This window comes from Schistocerca cancellata, chromosome 9, assembly GCF_023864275.1.
Source record: "Schistocerca cancellata isolate TAMUIC-IGC-003103 chromosome 9, iqSchCanc2.1, whole genome shotgun sequence".
Classification (NCBI taxonomy): Eukaryota; Metazoa; Arthropoda; class Insecta; order Orthoptera; family Acrididae; genus Schistocerca; species Schistocerca cancellata.
The window spans coordinates 313934057-313951280 of NC_064634.1; the positions used below are offsets into that span (position 1 = coordinate 313934057).

Genomic DNA, 17224 nt, shown 5'->3' on the forward strand with positions numbered 1-17224 from the left:
ATGGGCTTGGTAACCAGCTACAATGGGGCGGCCGGGATAATTGGGTTTGTGAATTTTAGGAAGTAGGTAGAAGGTAGGGGTGCGGGGTGTCGGTAGGGTCAGGAGGTTGATGGAGTAAGGTGAAAGGTTTTGAAGGGGGCCTAAGGTTCTGAGGATTCCTTGAAGCTCCACCTGGACATCAGGAATGGGATTACCTTGGCAAACATTGTATGTAGTGTTGTCTGAAAGCTGACGCAGTCCCTCAGCCACATACTCCCAACGATCAAGTACCACGGTCGTGGTTCCCTTGTACGCCGGAAGAATGACGATGGATCGGTCAGCCTTCAGATCACGGATAGCCTGGGCTTCAGCAGTGGTGATTTTGGCAGTAGGATTAAGGTTTTTCAAGAAGGATTGAGAGGCAAGGCTGGAAGTGAGAAATTCCTGGAAGGTTTGGAGAGGATGATTTTGAGGAAGAGGAGGTGGGTCCCACTGTGACGGAGGACGGAACTGTTCCAGGCAGGGTTCAATTTGGATATTGTCTTGGGGAATTGGATCATTAGGAGTAGAATTAGGATAATTTTTCTTCATTGCAAAGTGATGTTTCCAGAAGAGAGTAGGAGTGTAGGACAGTAAATCTTTGACGAGGGCTGTTTGGTTGAATCTGGGAGTAGGGCTGAAGGTGAGGCCTTTGGATAGGACAGAGGTTTCGGATTGGGAGTGAGGTTTGGAGGAAAGGTTAACTACTGAATTAGGGTGTTGTGGTTCCATTGTGTTGATTAGAATTTTGAGGTTTTGGGGGGGAGTGGAGCTGGAAGTGGGAGATTGAGTAGATGGGGGAGACTGGGTCTGTGTGCAATGAGAGGAGGTTGAAGTTTGCTGGAAAGGTTGTGGAGGGTGAGTGAGTTGCCTTTCCGGAGGTGGGAAACCAGGAGATTGGATAGTTTTTTGAGGTGGAGGGTGGCATGCTGTTCTTTTTGCAGTTGCCCTGTAGGAGGATGCTCTGAACAGCTGGTGTGGATGTGGGAGAGGAAAGATTGAGGACTTTTATTAAGGATAGGAGTTGACAGGTGTGTTCATTGGCTGAGTTGATGTGTAGGTGAAGGATTAGGTGGTTGAGGGCTATGGATTGTTCAGTTTGGAACTGGTGTAGGGACTGATGGAAAGAAGGGCTACAGCCAGAGATGGGAACTTCAAGTGTGAGGCCTTTGGGGGTAATGCCAAATGTCAGACAAGCCTGAGTAAACAAAATATGAGAGCGTAATCTGGCTAGGGCGAAGGCATGTTTGCGGAGGGAATGTAAATAAAACTTAATGGTGTCGTTGTGGGGATGTTGTGAGGGTGACATGGTATTAGAAGGCGGAAAGTGTAATATGAGGCTGAAATGAAAATGAAAATAAAAATATATGGGGAGAGATAAAGGTGAACTAGAAAGCAACTGGAGATCTGATGTGAAAAAAGTCGAAAAAGTGTGGGTTAAAGCTGGGCTATGTTGATCCTGTGGTGAACTTGGGTTGGTAAACAATGATGTGCACAAAGGTTAGGTGGTTGTGTTGCCGCCAAAACACGTTAAAGGGTGGAGAAACAAACCAGCAACAAACTGTCCATTCGCATGAATGGACACAGGCAGACAGTGTTTGTTGGTAATGAGGATCACCCTGTGGCCAAACATGCCTTGGTGCATGGTCAGCACATCTTGGCACAGTGTTACACCGTCCGGGTTATCTGGATACTTCCCACTAACACCAACCTATCAGAATTCCGGAGACGGGAACTTACCCTTCAATATATTCTCTCTTCCTATTGCCCACCAGGCCTCAACCTCCGGTAATTTCAAGTTGCCGCCACTCATACCTCACCTGTAATTCAACAACATCTTTGCCTCTGTACTGCCACCTCGACTGACATCTCTGCCCAAACTCTTTGTCTTTACATATGTCTGCTTGTGTCTGTATATGTGCGGTTGGATATGTGTGTGTGTGTGTGTGTGTGTGTGCGAGTGTATACCTGTCATTTTTCCCCCTAAGGTAAGTCTTTCTGCTCCCGGGATTGGAAGGATCCCTTACCCCCTCCCTTAAAACCCACATCCTTTCGTCTTTCCCTCTCCTTCCCTCTTTCCTGATGAAGCAACATACAGGGTGTTACAAAAAGGTATGGCCAAACTTTCAGGAAACATTCCTCCCATACAAAGAAAGAAAATATGTTATGTGGACATGTGTCCGGAAACGCTTACTTTCCATGTTAGAGCTCATTTTATTACTTCTCTTCAAATCACATTAATCATGGAATGGAAACACACAGCAACAGAACGTACCAGCGTGACTTCAAACACTTTGTTACAGGAAATGTTCAAAATGTCCTCCGTTAGCAAGGATACATACATCCACCCTCCATCACATGGAATCCCTGATGCGCTGATGCAGACTTGGAGAATGGCGTATTGTATCATAGCCGTCCACAATACAAGCACGAAGAGTCTCTACATTTGGTACCGGGGTTGCATAGACGTGAGCTTTCAAATGCCCCCATAAATGAAAGTCAAGAGGGTTGAGGCCAGAAGAGCGTGGAGGCCGTGGAATTGGTCCACCTCTACCAATCCATCGGTCATCGAATCTGTTGTTGAGAAGCGTACAAACACTTCGACTGAAATATGCAGGAGCTCCATCGTGCATGAACCACATGTTTTGTCGTACTTGTAAAGGCACAGGTAGAGTATCCCGTATGAAATCATGATAAGATGCTCCATTGAGCGTAGGTGGAAGAAACTAAAATGAGCTCTAACATGGAAATTAAGCATTTCCGGACACATGTCCACATAACATCTTTTCTTTTTTTGTGTGTGAGGAATGTTTCCTGAAAGTCTGGCCACACCTTTTTGTAACATCCTGTATATTTTATGAATTTATTATATATAGCTTGTATTTCATTATCTTATGTGACAAAATAATGTACATATGTATGTATAATGATGACATGCATACAAAGAAATTTGTTTACGGAAGAATAAATAAATAGAAATAAATAAAGAAATGTTTATTCAATAGTGAATGGCCCTTCTGACCATGACGCACAACTAGACACTGATTATGATGAAGTGGTATCATGGAAAACAACTAGAATAATTAAAAAAAAGGTAACACTAAGCTTCAACCTAGCAAGAGACAGACTGGAAGAATGTTGTAGATGTCAGTTCCAAATCTCATGTTTGTATACATGGTTCTATATCAGTTTTTAACAGTTGCTCTCCCATGAAAACAGTAAGGTATGGTACTAATAAGACATCAAAAGAGTCATGGATTGAAATCAAAATATCAACTCTAAGAAAAAGCAAATTGTTTGAAATCATCAGGACAAATAGAGTAGTAGGGGTGAGTTAATATTACAAGAAATACTGTACAGTATTAAGGAAAGTGATTAAGAAATTAGAAAATCTGCATATAATGTCTGAAACCAATAATGTAGACAGTAAAATTAAATCTGCATGTGCAGTAGTTCAGGAAATCAGTTAAGAAGTGGAGAATTTTGTTATTAAAGAAAACAGCCAAATAATACATGATAGTATCCTGGTAGGCAATGTATTTAATAATTACTTCTTTGAAGTAGCTTAGATCACTGGCATGGACAGTTCAAGGGATAAAGTAATAGAATATATACAAGAAGCAATACCTCATATATACAGACAAATTGCTATCACTCCATACCCTTCCAAAGCAATTAAGAATGTAATTAGCTTCCTCAAAATCACAGTCTCATGGAGGTGATACCATTTGAAGAACTGTACTAAAATTCTGTTTCTGCTGATTACCTCACTGTTGGGTGACCATAAGATCCAATTCTGTTTTTCACACATATGCCACATTTTCAGTCACATACACAACACATCACCATCAAAGGGCATATTTCCAGGTAGGCTGAAGACCCCTTTAGAAGAAATGTAGTAGGACAAATATTAGTAATTACTGAGCTGTCTTTGTGCTTACCTCCATTTTGACGGTCCTGAAAAAAATGAGGCATTTAAAGATTATAACACAACACTCTTAAAATGAAATGTAACTGCATAGATTAAAAATCTACTTGCCAAGTGGTGGCAGGAGAATGCACAGACTTTTTATCTATCCATTTACGTTACACCCTCTTAAAATAAAATACATAGTCGATTTCAATTTGGATTTCATATGAGGCCTCTCCATAAAACTTGTTTTTCAATTCACTAATCAGATAATACAAAACTTGGAAGACAAAATATTGCCTGATAGGAGACAAGCTTTTAGTCTGCCAAAGGACTTAGCCTGCTTTCAATTTTAAGACGATGATGAGACAATAGAAAGAAAATTGTTGACTTTTGTGTGGCATCATGACTCCAACCCAATTTAAGTGGACAAAGGTTTTAATCTGTTTCTGGGTAGCTGGCTCATCCTATTGCTTCAGCAGTCAATCAGCTCTCTTTATGTCATTTGTTGTTTTGTTAGTACTGTTAACATTAAACAACTGTGTGAATAAATATAATGAAGATTGCATGTGAAATTTTTTAGGACTGTGACTGTATTTCTATGGCCTTCACTTTTCATTTTAGCAAGAGTGAATACTCATGCACTTCCACGATCATGAGAAAGGGCATTGATGACCATGCTGTCTAGTACCCAACAGTTTTAAATCCACCCACATCTAACAAAAATATTGCCAACTGGTATAGTTTCTGACTTGTCAAAAACATTTGATTGTGCAGCTCAAGTTGAAGAAATTGTGAGAAGTTAAATAGAATTGTGTCAGAGATCTTGCTGGTAACTGGTTTTCATCCTACCTGACTAAAGCAGTCCAGAGTGTTTCAGTAAGAAACTCAAGGTGTATACCCAATGAAAGAGCATATTCACAGTGATGAATAATGACTACAAGTGTGTCATAGGGAGCAATATTAGATCTGCTCTTGATCTCATTATCTGCTTATTCATTTAAGTTGATCTGATTAAGGTCATCAGGCCCTGTCTTACATTAGACCAGGTTTTATGCAAACAGTACTTTTTTTGACATCAGAGTTACCTAAGAAATAAGTATTTTAATATGACAAGTAGTATTAAAATGATTTGAGTGTCTAGAGAGATAATGTGAGGAAGTAAATACTGACTATGAAATAACAAAGTTGATACTAGCAGTACTTGTGCTACTGCTGCTGCTATTATTAGAGATAATAGTAATAGTAACAGTAGTACTGGTAGCAGTAGTAGTAGTAATAATGACAATAATAACAATAATGACAGTGGTAATTATAAAAATAATTGAAAGGTGTACAAAATAGATGTTTTCTGATATCATGAGTTCTGGAAAATGCAATTTAAGGAAATTGCACAGCTAAGTCAAATATAGGAAATGAGGAAGATCTGGTTGGAAACAAGGACGTATAAGGGTAACGTGTGTACAGGGACAATGATAATCATTATTCAGTTCTCTAATAATATTATAGTGCTGGAGATTATTCCAGAGTCAGGTTCCTGCTGCTGAAAAGAAATTGGATGAATGATAGAGTGGGACAGAAAGTATTTTGGACTGAAGGGAATCAATTTTTCTACAATGTTGTTCAGATAAGAGAGTTAAGGTTGAAGAGAGATATGGGGGCAGGACAGACTTTTGTAATAAGTCATCATAAACAAAAAAAAGTGTCACACAGAAGAATGTAATAAGGATATTGTGTGATGTCCACTCTAGAACATTGTAGACAGCTGTTTAAACAGTTGAGCATAGTGACAACAAACCTTACAGTGCATTTACTCTCTTCTGAAGTTTATTATCAACAACCAATCGTGCCATGCGGAGTGGCTGCACAGTTAGAGGTGCCATGTCACGGATTGTGCGGCCCCTCCTGCCGGATGTTTGAGTATTCCCTCAGGCTTGGGTGTGTGAGCTGTTCTTAGCATAAGTTAGTTTAAGTAGTGTGTAAGTCTAGGCACCGATGACCTCAGCAGTTTGGTACCTTAGGCATTCACACACATTTGAAAATTTTTTTAACAACCAATCACAGTTTGAAAACAACAGTAATGTTCATAAATGTAATTCTAGAAGGAGAAATGATTTACACTATCCATCACTCAGCTGTACCGTGACAGGGTGAGGTATTCAGCTGTAAAAATCTTTGTTCGCCCACACAGTGGTATGCAGAATTTAATGGATAATAAAATCAACTTCAAACACAAAATTGCTTGGCAAATCTTCACTCCGTAGAAGAATTTCTGAATCCGTAGTACTATGATTGTCGTTACGGAGAAAAGTCAAGTGCTGGCATGCCAGTAGGGAATGATAGAGCAGAGAGGGCTGTGAGAAGAGGTCAGCCAATTGCTCACTGACTGACCCCTCTCCAGAATGACAACGCAACAGCTGTGGCCCATATGTGAAGAGAACATGAGCGCAGAATTTAACAATTGTAGAAGAATTTCCTTATTTGTAGTTATGACAACATGCACACTGCTTACATGAATTCTGAACCAATATTTTGTGCTGAGCAATTGTACTATACTTGTAAGATGACAGGATTATTCCACATCATAGTGAGAGTTCACAGTTATGATCCATGAACCATGCAAATAAATAAATAACTAACATCCTTCTGGGATGAATTTTTGATGACTGTCCTGATGTGTACTGCTATTTGGCAGTATTGTAAAATTTCTGTGCATTTGTAACCCTCATTTTTAATAAGGCTGTTGAGCATAATCATTTTTCAGTGTTAAAGTTTTGGTCTTAATTAAGGGAAAGGCTGTCGTACTGTGCTGTGCAAAGCTCAAGTTAGCTAGACTCAAATATTCAGCTATTCTCTGAAACAGTTTCATTTATGTATTTTCAGTCCTTCAGAATCAGAGATTAGACACCAGTATTTATAAATTTTGAAATTTGTTCAAGAAGTAACTCACTCTGTCAGAAACCATTAACCAAAGTCAAAATGGGAATTAAAAAAAAATTATTTTATTTTGGAAATAATATTACAAATTATTCCAGTGGGTAAAACTTTTGTTTTGATATGTTACTTTAAAGTAGTATCAACCTCTGAACTCTGGTTTTGGTCAAGTTTTAGCTCCATTTTTATTCTTAGCGTACATAAAATATCTAACATATTAGTAAAAGGTTGTAACAACACTGATGGTTGCTAACGTGATAAGCATATCTGCCAAAGCCCAAAACCATCTGTACAGTCAAATTAATAGCTGAAGAGCCATGTAAATAGTTCACATTAGACAACTAAATTCATAAATTTATAAAAACTCACATTTTGCAATTCTGAAGAGAAAAGATTTCAATACAGCACCTTGTCTGCTAATTTAGATGTTTGTCTACAACATTTTAAACTCATATGTATAATGTAATGAATGCTGGTTATCAATAGCACAAGGAAAATGATGCCAAAGATTTCTAGTGTGCTTGCCACTTCTTTTTCTATGTCCTTTGCAAATTGTTTCCCATTCCGAAAGATTTTCTTTGAGTATGGGATGTATGCATTGTAAGACGTGGATCATGTCAGCTTGCTTCTTTTATACAATGCTCTATATTAATATAAAACATGAAACTTAAAAAAATATTTCATTGTGAACATGCTGTGTTCAATTCTCTTTTCTTTAAGTATGTGCCATATACATCAATTTAATGTACTAATTACATTTTATATGCATTGCCTTCCAGATAAGTATTGTTAAAGATGTTGACAGTATAGTTATTTAGCTATTTATTTATAGGAATCTGGAAATACCATCAACAGCAGAAGAGCTTGCTAAGAACCATGACTTTGAAATTAAGGGTTACACATTTGAGGCACAGCCAGAGCAACTACGAAATCCCAGGTATGTGTTATTTCAGATCAGGCTGTTAAGGGAGAAAGTTTTATTTTATTACTCACAAGTTAATTGTTAACTTTACAAAAAGAGCTGAAGTTTGTATGGAAATAATGGTCGCTTTCATAGGTAAACCTAGAATACTGAGTTTTACAAAACACTATCCTCTTACTGTTGTGAGAGAGAAAAATACGAAGGGATAGCAAAATAGTTTTCTGCAGGCATGTCCACAATAGGCCAGTGAAGGTCACCGAATGATAGAAACTACATTCAGCTGAATATTGGTCACTGTTGCATTGGTGTTTGGCTTCTCATCCACACCAAATGAAGGCTATGGGATTCGCTGTGTGGAATCGCGGTTGGCTCTGACAACTTGCTGATATTGCTCCTGCCCTGTTATTATTATAAAGTAACATTTAATTACAATTTTACTGACTGATATTATTGAGGGAAGAAGGTTTAGCAGTTGTTGCATGTGCAGTATTTATTTTACTGCAAGAAGCTGATGATAATAATAATAATAATAATAATAATAGGAAGAAGAAGAAGAAGAAACACTGATGAATGGCCTCTCTTTTAAAAAATAGGGAACAGTGTGGTGACACAATATTAGTGTTTATATTAAAACTGAGTTGGACTATGGACTATTACATAATGTTCTTTCCAAATGAAAGTTACTGATTTTTAATTATTACTGATCTATATTGGCCCTAAAATTTCCAAAGATAACATCTCTTTTAGCAGAGCTGTACCTGCAGCAGAATGTTAATAGTTATTCCCAGTTTTCTTCTCTTTGTCATTCACAGTGAAAAGATGTAAATAAAGATACCATTTTCTTTTTCACACCGTGCATATTAATACCTAAGTTATTTCCTTTCAAACATCTAGTCTTTCATCTTCTGTTTATAATCACAGTTGGTAGGGGTCCATGAACAACGCTGTTCACAATAAAACTCTTATCAGCTTTAGTGATTTCTCCAATTCCATTATTTTAAACACGCCTTTAGTGAGAGCAGGCATTGCCTGTATGGGAAACAGTGACTGTTGAAGGACAGCCACAAGCCACACACAGTATGTTTTATTGAATGGTTTTGCTCTTTAATTTAACAACCAACTACTGTACTTTAAACTGTAAACTACAGAGCTTCTAATGATGTTCTTTTTAAATTAAAGACCAAAACTGGTCAATAAAACATACTGAGGGTGACTTGTGGCTGTCTGATAAACTTAAATACGTACCTGCTCTAGAGACACAACAAATTGCTACTGAGCCACTGAACATTCAGCCCTGCATCCACACTAGGAGAGGAGTCTGAATGTCAACCAACCACCAATGTATTGATGTTACCGCCAGCAGACCGAACTGCAACCGAGGCCAACTGCTTCATTGGATCTGATTTATCACCCGTACACACTAAGTAAATCTTGGCCAATGAAGTGGTTGGCTGTCATTCATTGGCTTTCATTGGCCTATAGTGTATGCACATTACGCAGGACTGAAGATTGTGGGAGCCCTTTAAGTGAGTAAACTAACATGCAAAATGCAGAAGTTAGACTAGTATCACTTAACACTGTCTTATCAGTTCAAGAGTTGCTGCACAATGTAACCGGAGTTGGTACCTGTTATTCTACTACTAGTAATGTGGACCCTTCACCTTGTACCCTTACCCAACTTGTTAGAAATTTTATTTCTGTAGAGTCTGTTTTTCAACGCATCATACTCCCCCTTCATCATTCCTGTAGTCACAGTTCTTACCCTGTAACAGCTGTTGCATTGTTCTTTGATTCAGAATGTATATTACTCTTCAGTTTCCTCAGATTATCTCTCATTATTATTGTTCGCTTCACCCATTTACTGCACGAGGGATTTTTTCCATCCTCCGATGGCACCTGCTCATTGCTACCCTTTGCTTATTATAATGACAGTAAGAAAATAGTTAACATAGTGAGGGATTTTGTTCAGGATGAGTAGTAGTGGGCTGTGGGGTCATGAAAGTTAGCAGATGATTGATACTAATAGCCATAGTCCAGTTAAGCACACACATCTTACCACGATATGCACTCACATGCTTGCAGTCAAGACCCCAACAGCCTTCTGACTTAAATGAGCATGTACATCACTGGCAGTAACAACAGCACATAAACAGACTGTATTTTGCACAGATAGCTTTTATTCGCTACAAGCGGTCTCGCAAAGAGTCAGTTGATGTGGGAAAGTGCGTACTGAGTGCTATGAGGTGATAGTGTTTGCATGCTGCTTCCATGGGATCTTTCACATACCCAATATCTCAGTCACTTATTTTACCGTTTGAAAGCTTGTGTTTTATTGATTGCTTCCAAATTTGACAAATTTTCTGTTAATGATAAATAATGTCATAGCTCTTAGCATTGAGAAAATAGTCGAAATGATTACAGATCTGTACACTGTAAGTGTTGGTAATTATCATTAGTAGCATCTGTATTAGAAATTTATTTGTCCAAGGTTCATTTTGCAATGGTACACATTTTGTCAGCTTCATTCAAGGAAGAACATAAGACATGCATACAGTCTTGTGAATATATACATTTTTCTAATGATGAGTGGTCAAGGGCCAGCCATGGCCTTTTTGAAGAAACTGTCCTGGCATTTTTAGAAAAACCATAGAAAACATAAATCAGGGTGGTTAGACTTAGCATGAACCTCCATCCTCCGTCATATGAGGCCAGTGTCTTAATAAATGCACTTGTCTCATATGTAGTGTACATTTCTCAATTCTCTTATGTTTGCAGATACTTAGAAGAAGTAAACTTAATAACATGAAAAATAATTACGCACTGTCTATTAAGTCTCTCAACATTCATCACTGCACGCACCACACACATTGGCAAATTACTTATGGACCACAACCATACTGCCTCACTCTTGTTACATCTATGTGTCTTCCCTTCTGCCTCTATGAATACTGAGTAAGAACCACTCATAATGAGTGAGATGTTGAGCTCAGAAAAACAGTGAGACATTAGGATTATGCAACACTGATATTGGACACCTGATTTCCCTGTACTAAGCATTTCATTGTGAATACATATGATGATGTGACAGAGGTGTTTTATTTGTCATTTTTTATTACTCTCTGTTCTGAGATATCTAAGTGATATTTAAGAGGTACACTTTGAATACATTTTTGAATAAACCTATTTTAGCTGTAACATATTCCTGATTTTATTCAATCCTGCATTGAGCAAGCAGTAAATGGAACTGAGGAGAAATTTGGAAATGTAATTTAAGTTCAAGAAGATGAAATAAAAGCTTTGAGGTTTGCCGATGATGTAAACTTGTCAAGCATGCTCAAGACGGCGTATGACTTGGGAGATTAGTTGATCGGAATGGATACTGTCTTGAAATGATGTTATAAAAGGAATATTGATAACAGCAAAACAAGGGTAATGGAATATAGTCAAATTGTTGAGAGTGCAATTTCAATTATTATATTTGTGCTTTACATAGAATAGCTTTAAAGATAAAAAGCTTTGCTGGTGTCATTATTCTGTGCTCAGTTGTCTTCAGTATTTTCTTTTTTTTCTTTTTCTTTTTTTTTTCTTTTTTTTCAATTTAATAAAACCAACTAATAATAGTCTCTAACATTTTGTGAGTGTTATTTAAGGACAGTCTCTAATACTTTGATAGTGTTATTTAAGGGTGAGAAACTAAAAATTTATCAGGTTTGTTGTAAAACAAAATTTGTAACAAAACACCTGGACACGAATGAATGCTCACATAAATTTTTTTCAAGATGGCAACTGAAATAGAAAAATTTTGTATTCCTTTATTTTATGGAACAAATTTCAACAATTGGAAACTCAGGATGGAAGCTCTTCTCGAGGAATTGGACCTTTTACCATTTGTGCAAGCGAGTTATTACAAAGGTGGAATTTGGGGCTGGAGAGCGGGTACGCAGCATATCACAGAGGAAACATGACTGGCTGAATTGGCTAAACAAGATTGGAAATTTAAGTCTCATTGTGTTTAACTCAACGCTAACAGTCACTTGGAATATGTGAAAAATAAGGTAACCTATATCGATTTATGGACATCCCGATGCAATGCATTTGAGAGAAAAGGAATTGTTAGTCAAGTTCTGTTGAGAAAACAATTGTTAACTATAAAATTTAATGGAACAAATGATATGCTTGCTAAACACTTTCTTAAATTTGATAAACTGATTACATTCGACTGGAGCTACTGTCAACGAAGCTGACATCATATGCCATCTACTTTTAATGATGCCTGCCGAATACAATGTAGTGGTCACTACAACCAAAATGCCCTCAGTGAAAGACTTGACACTGAACTTCATGAAAAATAGGCTACTGAATGAATAGTTGAAGCGGAAGGGAGCCATCAGGAAAAACAGAAATGGAGATACAGTGGCTCCTACAGCTTTTCAGACTCAACGGTATCAGAAAAAATTTCGTCAGATGCCAGTAAAACAAGAAATCAACGAGGAACTTCATGGAACTCATTCAACTTTACTTGGCATCATTGCAGAAAGCCCGGTCACAAAAGGACTAACTGCGGAGTTATGTTACCTAACAAGAACTCAGGAACCAGAAATTCAGTGGTTGTGGCTAACATCAAAGAGGAAGAGGGTTTTTGTTTTGCAGTATCAAGTGGATGACATCGGAAGTTCACTGAGGCTTTTTGTGGATGATGCTGTGGTATATCGAGAGGTTGTAACAATGGAAAATTGTTCTGAAATGCAGGAGGATCTGCAGCGAATTGACGCATGGTGCAGGGAATGGCAATTGAATCTTAATGTAGAAAAGTGTAATGTGCTGCGAATACGTAGAAAGATAGATCCCTTATCATTTAGCTACAAAATAGCAGGTCAGCAACTGGAAGCAGTTAATTCCATAAATTATCTGGGAGTACACATTAGGAGTGATTTAAAATGGAATGATCATATAAAGTTAATCGTTGGTAAAGCATATGCCAGACTGAGATTCATTGGAAGAATCCTAAGGAAATGCAATCTGAAAACAAAAGAAGTAGGTTACAGTACGCTTGTTTGCCCACTGCTTGAATACTGCTCAGCAGTGTGGGATCTGTACCAGATAGGGTTGATAGAAGAGATAGAGAAGATCCAACGGAGAGCAGCGCGCTTCGTTACAGGATCATTTAGTAATCGCGAAAGCATTACAGAGATGATAGATAAACTCCAGTGGAAGACTCTGTAGGAGAGACACTCGGTAGCTCGGAATGGGCTTTTGTTAAAGTTTCGAGAACATACCTTCACCGAAGAGTCAAGCAGTATATTGCTCCCTCCTACATATATCTAGCGAAAAGACCATGAGGATAAAATCGGAGAGATTAGAGCGCACACAGAAGCATACCGACAATCCTTCTTTCCACGAACAATACGAGACTGGAATAGAAGGGAGAACTGATAGAGGTACTCAAGGTACCCTCCACCATACACCGTCAGGTGGCTTGCGGAGTATGGATGTAGATGTAGATGTAGATGTAGATGTATGGATCAGTCAGAGAACAACATAAACTGGTTCTTTGACTCTGGAGCAATAGAGCATTTGATTAACAGTAAGATACCTGTCACTAATTTAAAGACACTGGAAGAACCAGTTAAAGTTAAATTAGTTAACTCAGGCGTTATTCTTGAGGCTAAAGTGAAAGTTACTAATGTAAAAGGAAAGGAAATTCAGATACTGATCAAAGATGTTTTTTCGTGCCTAATCTTAATTATAATTTGCTGTCAGTTAGAGAATTGGAAATGAATGGTTTTAATATCACATTTGAAACAAACTCAAGGTTTAATTAAAAAGGGAAAAGAAATCACTGTCATTGCAAATAGGAATAAATCTCAGTGATATTAAATTTTTTGCAACATAAAGCTTAGTCAGCTGCTTCGACTGAAACTAATGTGAAACTGTGGCACCAGAGATGAGGCCATTTGAGTTGTCACAACATTAAGCGCCTTCAATCACAAGTTGACGGTATGGAACTAGCTGCTTCAACAATCCCAAGGAGCGATGCTCAGATTATGTTGAAGGCAAACAGTCACAGCTTACATACAATCACACTAGGAAATGTGCCACCAGATCTCTTTTGTTGATCCATAGTGACTTTTGTGGGCCAAGTTTACCAACATCATTTGGCGGTAAGAAGTGTGTGCTCATGGTCATCGATGACTTTACACGTTTCACAGTGGCTTGCACACTGAAATCGAACTTGCTATCTGAAGATGTTTCATGCCATGGCTACAGTTCGTTTCAACATGAAGATCAGTAGTTTGCGGTGTGAAAATGGCTGTGAATGCATGTTCATCAAGTTCAAGCAATTTTTTGAAGAACAAGGAATAAAGTTTGAGTTTACAATTTGATACACTCCTCGGCAAATGGTGTCTCACAACAAATGAACAGAACTCTTATTGAGAAAGCTCACTGTTTGACATTTCAATGTAAATTAAGTAAGACCTTCTGGTTAGAAGCTGTTTATACTGCTGTATATCTACTAACAGAAGTCCTACTACAGCTTTGGAAGGAAAGGTTCCTGCAGCTTTACAGTACAACGAGAAACCAAAGTTGACTTAGCTGAGAGTATTTGGATGTATTGCTTATCTACTGCTATCAAAAGAAGTGAGAACATGGAAGTTTGACAGCAAATATTTGAAGTGCTACTTCACTGGCTACTGTCCTGATGGCTACAGACTTTGGTGTCCAGATGAAGAAAAAATAGTCACTGGAAGGAACATTGTTTTCTACAAAGAAAGATTCGGCTTTGAATGTATACCATTCGATGACTGGATTCCGGATTCTGTACAGGAAAAATCAGGGTAGACAATAATGGAGGTGAACTCACCAAAGACGTTGTTAAATCAAATGATGGAGGTCACGAAAGAATTCCCGTACCAGAACTGAGTAATAACAAAGAGGAAACTGAAAATGAAGCTGCTCAACATTCTATCAGGAAGAGGAACCCTCACAAATACCTAGATGAGTATGCTGTTCTTATACTGAATGCTGAATCATTTATTGATGATGTTAAGTTGGAAAAAAACGAAGACTATTTTTGACTATCATGATGCATGCTGCAGTTGTTTATGTTCTGTATTCTGTATATTATATCTACTATACTGTTACCTGTTTATACTGTTTTGTGGCAAAATAAACACAGCCTTGCAAAATTTCCATTTGTTGCTTTAATTTTGGGCACCAGTGTAGTAGAGGCATTCAGTCATTGACAGGCTCAATGTCTGTACCATTTGCTCAGTAGTTACATTTACTCTTAAACTTTTGGGATATAGCAAGCCATACACAAGGTGACTGGTTACTGTGTTTGTTCAAATAGCTTGAGTAATGTCATTTAGAGCATTTTTCCCCTTAATAAATGAAAGCGCAAACTGGCTCTTGTTCCATGATCAAGTATGGAACTATTTGTGACATACTTACTAATGTTTTTTTCTGATGTCCATAACAGACTTGCAAATGATTTCAGTTGATGTAGTTAGGATATCCTATTTTTAAAATATTTTTACAATGAACTCAAATATTACTTTTAGTTGTTATTCTTATGTCTCTTCTGTGCAGTTTGAAAATTGTGTTCATGTATTGTGCTACTGGTCACCAGAAAAGAACCTCGTAGCTAAGAAATGAGTGTATGTAGGCATAGTATGTCAGCACAAGGCACAGGCTGATGCACAATTACTTTTTGCCAGTATCTTTGTGTGTTGATTCCTGGTTAAAGAAAGACAATTTATTATTATTACTTCATATGCAGTGGGATTCACAACAGTGGATAAATTGTTTTATTTCATCACACAGGCTAGTTCGTGTGGGTTTGGTACAAAATAGGATTGTACTTCCAACTAATGCACCTATAGCAGAACAAAGAGATGCTTTACACAGGCGCATAGCCACAATTGTTGAGGCAGCAGCTATAAGTGGGGTCAATATATTGTGTTTGCAAGAATCATGGGGTATGTATTTTCTTTTAATATTTTGTATTTTTGTTTGGTGCAGAGCCTATTTTTATTTGAATGTATGCACTAATATTATTGATATAATTTCACAGTGACTCCTTTCTTTTTCTGCACACGTGAAAGACTTCCTTGGACTGAATTTGCTGAATCAGCTGAAACAGGTCCAACAACTACATTTATCAAACAGGTACATGTCTTTTGTAGTAGCAAATTAAGCAAAGAACTCAGGTGTTACACATATTACGTTGTTCAACAAGTCCAGATAAGAGACTCTCTCCAAAGATCTTACAGACAAAGGTCTGGGCTGTAGATGATAGTGACGATTTTGTGGTGCTTTTTTTTTCTTTTTTTTTTCATGTGTCTTTAAGTAAACTAGCTTATGATTTAAGTCTACCATGTCATTGACAATTCTTCTTGACTTTTTATATGTGTTTACAGGTGTTGACTTCATAGAATATTTTGGCACTTCTTTCACTCATTAATTTTGTTTGTATATGATGAACAAACAGTGAAAAATTGGACACAAGGGTTTCATGATGAAAATGTGCCAAAAAAAGCGCATGGTGTCATATTAATGCTTGGAAAAACTTGGAGCTGGGTTTCTCATATTAAAACAAGGAAAAAGCCATGTAAGAATGGGTCTGAAAGTGCTTCATTTTTTAGTTATTAGTTAGACTTTGGTCCTTTGTTAGAATACTGGTAAAATGCTGTCAGTCTGCAAAAGAGATTGCTTACAAGACTGTCACATGACCCTGCTAGAATACTGCTCCAATCTGTGGGGCCCATAGCAAACATCAAGAAGGGAAGCGCCAATGATAATAGGTTGATGAACCATGGAAAAGCATTATGGAAATGATGAAAAAGCTGAACTGACAGATAAAATTGAACAATGGAAAATTCTGTGTGGTATAATGACAGTATTATGAAAAGGATAGGTTGCTACTCACCGTATGGTGGAACTGTTGAGTCACAGACAGACCCAATAAAAAATCTGCTAAACAAGTAAGCTTTTGGCCAGCTACCAAGCCTCAGCAGCAAGAGACAATTGTCATGTGTGTGAGAGTTGCATTTGCATTGATGTTTGTGTGTGTTATCTAATTCAGAAGGCATTTTGCCAAAAGCTTACTTGTTTAGCAGTCTTTTTGTTGAGCCTCTCTGCAACTCAATATTTCCATTATATGGCAAGTAGCAGTGTATCCTTTTCATAATATTGACCTGTTAGATAGTTGAAGATGCATGCCAGCTATCCAATGAAAGCCTACTTATCGCAAGGATCTCAGTTGAATGGGAGCTCTAGGAATATACTACAGTTCCTAATTTAGTGATCCTGTAGGGACAATGAAGAAAATATTAGACTAACTGCAGTCTCTGCTGAGGCATTAAGCACTCTCTTCTCCCTCTCCTGGTGCAGAAAGAATCGGAAGGAATCATAATATGTGATACTATAAGAAGTGGCCT

General features: G+C 37.7%; 1 protein-coding gene across 1 annotated transcript in view; it reads left to right on the forward strand.

Moving 5' to 3' along the window:
* The window catches only part of LOC126100749 (beta-ureidopropionase), a 165725-nt gene that overhangs the window by 63467 nt on the left and 85034 nt on the right, over positions 1-17224 (forward strand). The window contains exons 2-4 of the mRNA XM_049911371.1: positions 7695-7799; positions 15609-15763; positions 15859-15953. Of these exons, the coding sequence (XP_049767328.1) occupies positions 7695-7799; positions 15609-15763; positions 15859-15953 (355 nt within the window). The remainder of the gene's footprint in view (positions 1-7694; positions 7800-15608; positions 15764-15858; positions 15954-17224) is intronic.